Consider the following 11,422-nt stretch of genomic DNA (forward strand, 5'->3'; position numbering starts at 1 on the left):
TTTTTTTAAAGGTTTTGTATGACGTGGATTTAATCTCTAACTGGCCAATCAGAGGACAGGGTGTTTCTGAATGATGGCAGGTGGCTGTTTTACAACACAATCAATATTATAATGCCTTCGTTTTAATCCTCTTCGGTGACCAAAAAAATCAACCAATGGGTTTTCGGAGATTATATACTTTTTATATTTCAAGTAAAAATATTCTTGCCAGTAATAGTCTGCGACAAAGTGACTAGAATTTTACTCCGCAGCCGATAAACTGTCCGTAATAAGCAACAATCGAAACATTTATTGGCTCCCGAAATATAATGAACCAACAAGGGGCGTAGACGATCAGAAGCTCCCTTATGATGGACATTAGTTTGAACCAATCATCTCTCGCCTAGTTTGCATCCCCGCCACCTCATTGGCTGTGTATTCCAGGGGCGAGTCGTATGAGTAGTAGTCGTGTGTGTATCATGAGAATCCGAAAATGGCGGATGAAAGCGAATTGATTTAACTTTATCGTACAAAAATAAGAATATCAAGTGAAGACCGACACCATTGCACAGGATGAATTCGCAGTCCAACGGGAATTTTTAAGCCTCTTTCCACAGAGCGACTCGACACTGTCGGCAGAGAGCGCGAGTAGAAGTCTAGGTATTGTTTAAAGGTCTTTTTTGTTTTGTTTCTAGCAGGCTAACAGGCTAGCGCGGGTTGTCAATGGTAGTGCTAGTCGATTAGTTGGGTAGCCTCCACTGTCAGGGGTTTGACTTTGCTATTATAACCCCACCATATGCTTTTCAGTAATAGAGCAATCACAACAAAGCCTAGTGATGAAAACAAGACCTGTTTAAGTGGAGTTGTATTAGCATTACTGGTTCTCGCTCAGGCTAGCAGCTTCACAACGGCTATAAATGTCAGTTGTGTGTCACAGCTCTTCACTGTTTGTTTACTTCACGAGCGATGATCAGATGAATGATATCCGATTGCTTGGCGTTTAAAGTGTGTAACTTAGTTTCGTTTTGATTTGCTGTCTGGGAAATGGGAAGTTGGGAGCGTTTAAACACACTCTGTTGTCTGATCGTTTACACAATGACGGTGTCTCAAAGCCTCGCGAGCCTCCTACATAGACAGCATCTAACTCTGCTGTTGAACCGTGCACGTGAAAAACAATCACTCCAGCTGGTTTCAGCTCATTAACGCTGCACCTGATGCCATTTATTGATTACAGCGTCTGAAAGAGACCTTCTAGTAACTTATCTCTTCATTTTTCACAGCATGGAAGAGGGGAGTTCCCGTTATAGCAAACGCCTGGTAAGTTTCTCATTTACTAAGCAGCTATTACGTGAACTACATCGCTTTCTGGGGAACGTTTGTATGTGGGTTTAACCGAGTTGTAACTGCGTTAACCCGTCGCCAGCAGGCGCTCTCGGCTTTGTTGATGTTACAGAGCACACAGTAAAGGGAAGAGACTGTCAAAACCTCATTCTCATGTATTTACAATACCTTATCACTCAAGACTGTGCCTCAGCAGCAGGAAAATAATAAACTGGCTTCTTTAATATTTACTTTAATGGTGATCCACCCTTTGTGATGTTTACATGGCTCATAAAGCTCTGATAGAGCATCTGAAACTAAAGATAAGGATAAACATACGTCCTCCTTTTTTTCTGGACGTATCCTGGCTGGGATTTCCAAGTTGCCTAAAATGTCCAAAAGTGAGCTGTTTCTAGGAAACTATGACTAGATCTGCTCGAGTTTAAGTCAAAGTGTGTTGGAGTAAAATGATTACATTTTATTAATGCATGGTTGATGCCAATCAGGTTGAATTCAGCACTGCATTTCTGTTCATCTGAGTACGGTGTAGTATTTCTTTCGTTTTCTGTGTTCAGCGGACTGGCACGCGGCGGCGTTACCAAGATGACAGCATTTCAGATGATGAAATCGAAGGGAAGCGGACCTTTGACGTTGACGAGAAACTCCAAAGTGATCGTTACAACTCCGATCTGGTCAAAATTATGGATGGGAAAGGTGCGTTTTGGACCTTGCTTGTTGTTTAGTTCCTGCACTGATTTATAGTGAGCTCCGCGAGCTGAGTTTCGGTTCCTCTTATCCTAGCTAAACCATATTGTGAGTTTTCTTTGCCGCTGCCACCTATGATTTGGTTATGAAGCAACATTTTCTGTAAAGCTGTTTTGAAATGCTTGTATCCTTGTAACACTGTATGGTGTTCTTCGCAGACTTCACCTTGGAGTACATCCAACGGGAGGGACTCCGGGACCCTATTATCTTCCAAAAAGCGGATGGTCTTGGCATAAAGTAGGACCCATTTCATCATGCCAGTGTTTGTGGCCACTGGACCCTTTTGAAACTTATCAGCTCTGTATATTATCTGTCTTTTGTAGGATGCCTGACCCAGACTTTAGCGTCAGTGACGTGAAATTGTTTGTGGGTAAGAAGAGAAGGTTTTTGTCCCTCTATCGCTCTATAATCAACAGTGACGCCTGCTAACATTCGCTCCCCTACCTTAGGCAGTCGCAGGATGGTGGATGTGATGGATGTGACCACTCAAAAAGGCATCGAGATGTCAATGGGGCAGTGGAGGAGATACTACGAGACGCCGCCTTCTGAACGTGAAAAGCTGTACAATGTGATCAGCCTGGAGTTCAGTCACACAAAACTAGAGCATCTGGTCAAGAGACCTACCTCGGTATGTGACACGCAATTAGTGGTCAACCCATATTGAGAATTTGCTAAATCTGTAAAATCTTCTGGCGTTATTGGATATCGTTTTAATTAGGTTGATATGATTGACTGGGTGGACAACATGTGGCCACGGCATCTTAAAGAGAGTCAGAGAGACTCCACTAATGCCATTACAGACATGCAGTACCCTAAAGTACAGAAGTGAGTTGTTTTATTCGTTCATACAGTTCCATTTAAACCTTTTTTTGTTTTGTTCTGAACACTAGGGCAACATGAACTTGGTTTCTGCTGTTTTTCAGGTATTGTCTGATGAGTGTCGAGGGATGCTTCACAGATTTCCACATAGACTTTGGTGGCACGTCAGTCTGGTATCATATCCTCAGGGGAAGAAAGGTGAGGGCTTTCTTAAAGGTACGACGCTATCTAGTTCAGAATGAAATACTTGCTAATGCTCACTGAATACTGTATATACGGTGTACTTCCTACTTCAACTGAGATAGTATGTGAAATGCATAATGCAGTATTAAACATTTCAAATAGTGTTCTGGTTCTATGTTGCATGTTTAATTCGTGGAGTGCTGTCTAATTTTCATGGGAAATATTGTGCACTAATTAATCCAATTTGGTTTAAAATGTCAAATGTGAAATGTTCCTGTAGCTCAGTGGTAGAGCAATGCGTTAGCAGCGCAAAATGTTGTGGGATCGATTCCCAGGGAACACGTTAGGTAAAAAATGTTAGCCTAAATGCACTTTGGACACAAGCTTCTGCTAAATGCATTAATTTAATTTAAATCATCTTGTTCTCTCTAGTTGCAGCATTTATAAACTTTTCGAACCTGTGTGTCAGAGTCAGCCCATCTGATGTTTCATAACTGCCCGTGTTGTTCTGAATGATCTCAGGTGTTCTGGCTGATCCCGCCCACCCCTCAGAACCTGGAGCTCTATGAGAACTGGGTGTTGTCAGGGAAGCAGGGGGACATCTTTCTCGGCGATAAAGCCACAATGTGCCAACGGATTGAACTGAAGCAAGGCTACACATTCATGATCCCCTCAGGTACACATGCTTCTCATGCTTCAAACGATTTAGGTAGGAATCTCTCAGCTTTTCTCAGACCAAAGCCCTCTGTCTGTGTGTGTGTAGGGTGGATTCATGCGGTTTACACTCCAATGGATACGCTGGTGTTTGGGGGAAACTTTTTGCACAGCTTTAACATTCCCATGCAGCTCCACATCTACAGCATTGAGGACCGCACACGGGTGAGCACTCAAACGAACTCTTGATGATTATTATTCCATCTGTGAACCGTCTCGGACTGTCTCTGTGGTTTATCCGTGCAGGTCCCTGCTAAGTTCCGCTACCCTTTCTACTTTGAGATGTGCTGGTATGTGTTGGAGCGTTACTTGTACTGTATGACCAACACGTCTCACCTCACACCGGAGTTCCAGAAGCACTCACTGGGCATTGGTCAGCGCACAACCTTTTTAACAGTGCACTTGTACAACCGTAATTCTGCTGACACCCGTTTTGTGCTTCACAGGGCTGACGAAGGAGGACGTGATTAAACAAGGAGGATTGAATAGTGATGCGGGAAGTGTAGAGAAAGAGGAGGAGTCTGAGGAAGAGGCAGCATCTCCGGCTCGCCCAGGGGTTAAAGTTCACCTGACACCCTTTGAGCTCCAAGGGCTTTGGGAATTACTGCACAAGTTGGAGGAGTTGCCAGCACACAAGAAATGCGTCCCATCAGGCATCAGAAACGCCCCAGCACTGCTCGGTGACATACGGGTATGAACACGCACGCCATGTGTGGCTATAGAAATATAACGGTTGTTTTTATTTCAGTAGCATAAGTTTTTCTTTCTGTCCCAACAGAAGCTGCTAGAGGAACATGCCAATGATAACCCCAAGTTGTCTTACACTGGAAAACCAATTGTTAAATGGCCCAAAAGGGTGGGTTATACACTGACCACTGTTTCTTACAGCTTATACAGATGTGGTGAGCCGAAGTAAAATGTGTCTGCTTCTGTCTAGCCCTCGTGGTATGAGCCGCCTCCGCCTCTGTCTCTGCTGTACCGCCCGCGCGCTCCCGGTTCAGCCCCCGTGCTGCCACCCGTTCCTCGTCCCGTGAAGCCGTCTTCCTCCATCTCCGCTCTGAGACGCAGACGCGTGCGCTGCAAACGCTGCGAGGCCTGTCTGCGCACCGAGTGCGGCGACTGTAACTACTGTCGGGACATGAGGAAGTTCGGAGGACCGGGCAGACTCAAGAAGAGCTGTGTTCTCCGTCAGTGTCTTGCAGTGAGTATCTGTGTTCAGTGTCAGTTAAAATGAACACCAGTTAAATGTGGTGTTACTCGGAGTAAAATTGACTTGTACATGTTAATGAATGAATCTAAAGGAAAGCTTTAAGAAAAACTAAAACCCAAATTGTGTAAAAATGACCCCTGTAGGTGTTGTATCTCACCCTTGTGTTGTATTTCTAGCCGGCGCTACCTCTTACTGCAGTGTGTGCCATATGTAAGGAAGGCTATCAAGAGTCTGAAGACTCCGAGTCCGTCCAAACGCTCATGGAGTGCTCCGAATGCGCTCAGATCACTCATCCAGAATGTATAAAGGTACAAGTCTGTCCCACATCTTGCTTGTATGGATTTAGCTGTTATATGTACTGTTATGTTAATCCCTTGTGTGTGTGTGTGTGTATTGCAGGTGCCCGGTGAGGGTATTATTAATAAGGACCTTCCCAGTTGTTGGGAGTGTCCGAAATGTGTCCAGGGCAAGAAAATAGAGGTATGCTTTCTGCTTTTGGCAGAAAAAAAGTCATCCTGTTTAAGCAAGCTTTTGCTTGACTCACTCCTCATTTGATAATGATTGTTGTTTTTGGTTTTTCTTCTTCACCTGAAGTTTTCCAGCAGTAGTGAGGAAGAGACAGACAGCAGCGTGTCCAACAGCAGTCACCTGTCTGGTCCTCCGGCTAAGCGCGCGTACAGAGAAGGGATTGGGGTGGGGGGTCTGCGTATAGGGCGCAGAGGTCGCCCGCCCCTCTCCCCCTCCTCCCTGCCTCTGACCCGCTCCAGACGGCAGCCGCCCCCATCCCAGAGACTCCTGCTGCAGCACCAGCAGAACAGGAGGAGAGCAGGAGCGCTGGAGCTACAGCTCAGGAAAAGGGTGAGTATGCACATACAATACATATGGTTACAGATATAATGACGCTTTCAGTTCATTACATTAACATTTGTTGGACAACATATTTATGGCAACCTTTATAGTCAGAAATTGACATTTGTGTGTGTGTGTGTGTTTGAAAGAAGTCTCTTAGGCACATTATGGCTGCATTTATTTGGTCAAAAATATTGATAACATATTACATTATAAAATAACTGCTTTGTTTACTGTATTTTCCGGACTATAAGTCGCACTTTTTTTCATAGTTTGACTGGTGGTGCGACTTATTTATCAAAATTAATTTGACATGAAGTAAGAGACCTGAACCAAGAGAAAAACATTATCGTCTCCAGCCGCCAGAGTGCGCTCTATGCTGCTCAATGCTCCTGTAGCCTACACTGAGAACAAAGAGCGCCCTCTCGTAGCTGGAGACGGTAATGTTTTCTCTTGTGAGACTTCTAGTCCAGTGCGACTTGTATATGTTTTTTTTCCTCATCGTGATGTATTTTTGGAGTAATGCGACTTATACTTAGGTGTGACTTATAGTCCGAAAAACACGGGTAAATATATTTTAAAATTCAAAGTATTCCTGTGATGCAAAGCTGAATTTTCAGCATCATTGCTCCAGTCTTCAGTGTCACATGATTCTTCAGAAATCATGAAAATATGATGCTTTGTTGCTCAAGGAACATTTCCAGTTATTATAAATGTTGAAGCAGTTGTGCTGCTGATTTAGTGGAATGCAATTATTTTTCAGGATTGTTTGATGTATAGAAGGTTCAAAAGACATTTAAAACTTAACAGACATACAAAAATCAAAGGCACTTTTAAAAACACGTAGTTTCAGGGAATTTATTTATTGTATATTATATACAATTTGAGAAGTTATATTTTCTAAAGACTTCATGGCATTTGTTTAATGTTAAGAAAATTGAAAGAAAGAAAAAAAAAAAATATATATATATATATATATATATATATATATATAAAAAGGGGTTGAGTTTATATACATATGTACATAACCCTTTTTGTCTTAAGTGGCTGGTTCTTGGTCAAAATAAGGTGCAACGTGAATCAGGCTTTATGATAATTGTCATGTAATGCTGCGTGTCTGATTTCCTATTTTCTTTTGCAGATAAAATTAGAAAGGAACAAAATCCTCCAGTCGGTGAGTATTTTAAGCCTCTAACATCTGCTTCCCTCATCGCAGCGCCGCTGTAATCCTGCTTTTCCCATTCTCACATGCTCTCTGTGTCGCTCTCGGCTGCGCTTTCGTTCTCTCTACTTCTGTCTGTCTCTCAGACCCGTTCGTCTGTCTCTCTTTCTCCAAAGCTCCTGCGTCAGCGGAGTCTGGAGAGAGGGGGCGTAGTCAGAGCGGGACCCGGACGGAGCGTTTCGCGTGGCCGAGGGACGTCCTCCTGTCGGGGAAGAGGGGTACGACTCCGGGGCGGTGGCCGAGGGGGAGGCCTGAGAGAAAGAATGGAGATAGAGGTTGAAAGAGATGACTCCGTGGAAGAAGAACCGGAGGAGAGGAAAGAGAACGGACCGTATAATGGTAAAGAGAACCGTCCTCAGAGACGAGGGGGAAAAGCCGCTGAAGATGAGAACGGAGACGGTCACCAAAACGGAGAGAGCGAGGGGAGCAGTGAGGGAGGAGAGCCCACCCCATCGGACTCATCTGTGGTGCTAAGTGATGATGTCAGAGGCCAGGGGTCCTGCATCACGGTGACGTTACAGCCATCGAGGGGTAAGCGTGACCCAAGCGCCATTGTTCCCAAACTGGAAGCCAACTTGTCTTCTAGAAGCCTTCCTCAAAACCACAAAGCCCTGCTCCGTCCCCCACTCCGAAACGGCGCCCCTCGCTCAGACGGTCCTCATTCGCCTGCGGACAGACTGCATGTAAACAGATCACATGCTCTTTCGTCATCACCGCACACTCTGACCAGAAGTGCATCCAAACACATGGTGAGGAGACTGAGATCAAACTTCAAAGATTCCCCTCACCGGCTGACGAGAGAGAGGATTGGGAAAAAGGCCCGATCCCGATCGGAAAAGACGAAGCACTCCGACTCTTGTCCCAGTTCCACCTTGCGGCCCCCAGCGGAGCCGAACGGAGGGAACGAGCCCGGCTGGGAGAGAGAGGTGTGGGTGTCCGTGTTCCACTACTTGACTCGTGCAGAGCTGTGCGTCTGCATGGCTGTTTGTAAGAGTTGGTACAAATGGTGAGTGCATGATTACCACACGTCTGCCTGTGTTTAAAACATCTAGTGAGCTACCTTGTTGTTTACTGTCTACATGGGGAGCTTTCTGAAACGTGTGTTTGTTCTAATACAGTGGTGTGATTCTAGGGGCTGTGACAAGCGTTTATGGATGCGCATCACTCTGAGCCGCTGCCGCTCTATAAGTCCACAGGCCCTCACAGGCATCATCAAACGGCAGCCTGCCACACTGGACCTCTCTTGGGCCAACATCTCCAAGAAGCAGCTCAGCTGGCTCATCAACCGCCTGCCAGGTGCCTGTTCTCACCGCTGCATCTGTTTTAATACACGGTACATGTTGTGATATTACTCACAGCAGCTCTCTCACAGGCCTTAAAGATCTGGTGCTATCAGGGTGCAACTGGGTGTCAGTCTCGGCGCTGAGCTCTCCAAGCTGTCCTTTACTGCGCTCTTTAGACCTGAGCTGGGCCGATGGAGTCAAAGATGCACAAATCAGGGAGCTGCTCAACCCACCAGGTACTATTGACCAAAAAAAAAAAAAAGTTTCAATATTTTCTGAGATTTTTGTGATGTTAATTGGACCGTATTTAGCGGAGTGTGTTAGTTTGCCTTGGCTGCTTGAGGTCAGTTGTGGACAGCTGGCTGTCTAATCTTGTCGCATTCTGTCCATTATGGGGCAATATTTCTCCCCTAAAAATTATGAAATGGGTTTTAAGAAAATGAAATGGTTATTTAAGCATGAAACACTTACTTTTCGCACACCCCTGCTTGAATCCCGTGTCTGTGTGTCTGTAGGCAGCGACAACCGTTCCCAGATGAAGCACATGCAGTGCTTGTGGCTGTGCGGTCTGGAGGTGACCGAAGCCACGCTGAGGCTGATCATCAGACACATGCCTCTGCTCACTCGCCTCGAGCTCTCGCATTGTCCCATCACAGACGGTGCTCTCAACCTCCTCAGCGCTGTGGGCTCCTCCACACGCAACACACTCACACACCTCAACTTAGCAGGTATGCAAACACACACCAACCCGTTTACAGCTCCCAAATAATGAGTGGACATGTTAAACATGAATGAACCATTCTTCCCTGTCTGATGTCGTCGTCAGGTTGCAGCCGTCTGACAGACCGGTGTCTGGTGTACCTGCGGCGCCTGTCCTGCCTCTCCGTACTGGACCTGCGCGGCTGCAAAGGGGTCTCGCGACAGGCGTGCGAAAGCTTTATCTCCGAGCTGTCTGTCAATGCCCTCTACTGCCTATCAGATGACAAACTCATCCAGAGGATATCATAAAACCCGCCCTGCTCAGGGAGAGAGAGACTTTGTGAATATTTGTTTGACTGAGAAGGACTACAAAGTCCGACTGTGTGTGTGTGAGAGTAATTCCTTCTGTAGGTCTGTAGGGAGGCCTTCTGTTTGACAGAGGACCAGGATTCATGTATAGCAACTTAGGAGGGAGGAGCTCAAAGCATCCAGGGCGGGGCTTATATATAAATAGGTCTGGGTGAAGAGTATTCTTTTGTAGTTAACTATTTCTCTTTTTTTCTGTGTTGACACAAACACTGCATTTGGCAATCAGATGGGTTCTCAGGCCTGTCATGCCATGGGCTCTTCTATTAAAGAGATCAACAGGTGCTATTCCTCTACAGTTGGATTTCTGTTTCAGAGCAGCTTTCTGTCTGCCTTTAAAAACCTTCGCTTCTTCTGTTGTTTGATACGCTAATCCACTGTCCAGATCCTGAAATCTAGACACAGATTAAATTATCCTCCACACACTTATCCCATTACTTTAAATGTAATTTTTACTTGAGGAATACCTTTTTGTTCTCAATTCATCTCCCTCCTTAATACCTGAGACTATAGAGAGATATAAATATATAAACGCCCTTGTTTAAATGTATTCCTCTCCTGTAGTACGACAGAAAAAATATCTGTAGCATTTTCAGAAGTTTTTTTTTTTCCACTTTTTTTTTTAAGAAAATAAAAAAAAATGATAAAAATGTAAGCTGGAATTGATTTGATTGAAATTGAGATGCCGAAATCTGCATTGGTTAGCTGCCCTGTGTTAGTACGGTGGGTAGTCATACAATGCACATAATTTGTTTATTCATAGTATTTGGCAGCCGAATGTCTTCATTCAACCATCAACAGGGAAAAAGGTTCCGGTTTTTATTGTTCCTGCCTAATGTAAAAATCTGACTTCAAAAAGTACATCATCTTCTCTGTTCTCAGGTGGGTTTATAAATTAAGTGCATCCTAATGTCTAATCTCGAAATAGTTTATGAATTCAGCAATATACTATTCAGATTCTGTCTGGTTTTTAAAGGGTTTGTACACTCCGGACACAAATGTTGTCTGATCTCAGATGATTGTTTAAATTCAGCACATGATCCAGTCTAAGAAATCCCTGTCTGATTGAGGAATATCTGCTTCTGCTGTTGTGCTTGTGATACCATCTGATTTCAGATAACTGTAAATTCAACTGTTGCTCTGAGGATCTCAGAATGGTTTATAAACACTGCTCACCCTTGTCTAATGAGTTCATGAGAACAACCTGTCCATTCTAAGATTAACATTTAAAACATTTCTGGCATACATTTCATATTAATTACAAAAAAATATAATTTTAACACTCAAACACAGGCATCATCATCACAACAGTACAATAATCCAAATATGTCAAATTCAAGACTGCCCATCTTAAAACAACTTTTACTAAAACCCTTCCTCATAATCTGTCATAAACTTAATGTCCATTGTTCTAGCATTTACTTTTTGCAACACTTTCCAAGCCATATTTACTCCACTTAATTACCCAAAACAGAGTCAAGATAATAAGCTGATGTTCTGTTTAATAGGACATAACTATCAACTCTGATTGCGAAGTCCTTTGCCTTACACAATTTATAATATGACCCAAAGAGAATGGATACTGATGATTGATGTAATAAGAGCTTATTTTTAGTCAGTCATTCCTTAACCTTAACCAGCTCCTCACCCAATTCCTCCTGAATTAATTCAGTCTCCATCTGCAACTAAAAGAGCATCATCATCAGCATATAAAAACATATTTCCCTCACATGCAGTCTGAATATCCTTTATATATTTGAGAAACAATTGCGGACCAAGTACGCTACCCTGCAGAACCCCTTTATTTAAATCACAATGCCATCTGATCTCAGATTAGTTTATAAATTGAGCACATGACCCTCTGATCTCACGTCTGTCTTATGTTTATTGATCTCAGATCAATTCTGTTGCTGATGCTGTCTGATCTCAGATCGATTTACAAATTCTATAGAGCATAATGCTGGCTCATCTCAGATGAGTTCATAAATTCAGCTGAAGATGCTGTCTGATCTC

The 11,422-nt window shown here is 43.9% G+C and overlaps 1 protein-coding gene across 3 annotated transcripts; it reads left to right on the forward strand.

Moving 5' to 3' along the window:
• Positions 1–134: 134 nt before the first annotated feature.
• Positions 135–10,064, forward strand: LOC128027789 (lysine-specific demethylase 2A-like). Of its 3 annotated transcripts, XR_008186805.1 has the most exons (24): positions 423–639; positions 1,260–1,296; positions 1,875–2,013; positions 2,223–2,301; positions 2,388–2,434; positions 2,514–2,692; positions 2,783–2,889; positions 2,988–3,081; positions 3,589–3,742; positions 3,830–3,945; positions 4,027–4,153; positions 4,227–4,471; positions 4,559–4,636; positions 4,718–4,981; positions 5,167–5,298; positions 5,390–5,470; positions 5,585–5,848; positions 6,981–7,013; positions 7,148–8,067; positions 8,194–8,357; positions 8,434–8,580; positions 8,860–9,072; positions 9,171–9,454; positions 9,485–10,064. XR_008186805.1 is itself a non-coding variant. In XM_052615664.1 (23 exons), the coding sequence occupies exons 2-23, from the start codon at positions 1,261–1,263 to the stop codon at positions 9,350–9,352; spliced, it is 3,801 nt and encodes a 1,266-aa protein (XP_052471624.1). In that variant the 5' UTR covers positions 135–639; position 1,260; the 3' UTR covers positions 9,353–10,064. The 3 variants fall into 3 exon arrangements, 2 of the variants coding, with proteins under 2 accessions (XP_052471624.1, XP_052471625.1); XM_052615664.1 differs by having other exon boundaries at positions 135–639; positions 9,171–10,064; XM_052615665.1 differs by having other exon boundaries at positions 7,178–8,067; positions 9,171–10,064.
• The last annotated feature ends 1,358 nt before the right edge of the window (positions 10,065–11,422 follow it).

Source organism: Carassius gibelio, chromosome A14 (genome assembly GCF_023724105.1).
Source record: "Carassius gibelio isolate Cgi1373 ecotype wild population from Czech Republic chromosome A14, carGib1.2-hapl.c, whole genome shotgun sequence".
Taxonomy (NCBI): Eukaryota; Metazoa; Chordata; class Actinopteri; order Cypriniformes; family Cyprinidae; genus Carassius; species Carassius gibelio.

Coding starts and splice junctions, on each gene's coding strand:
- LOC128027789 (XM_052615664.1), top strand. CDS start 1,261: ATGGAAGAGGGGAGTTCCCGTTATAGCAAACGCCTG. Junction 3,946..4,026: donor GCATTGAGGACCGCACACGG/GTGAGCACTCAA, acceptor TTATCCGTGCAG/GTCCCTGCTAAGTTCCGCTA. Junction 8,358..8,433: donor GCTCATCAACCGCCTGCCAG/GTGCCTGTTCTC, acceptor GCTCTCTCACAG/GCCTTAAAGATCTGGTGCTA.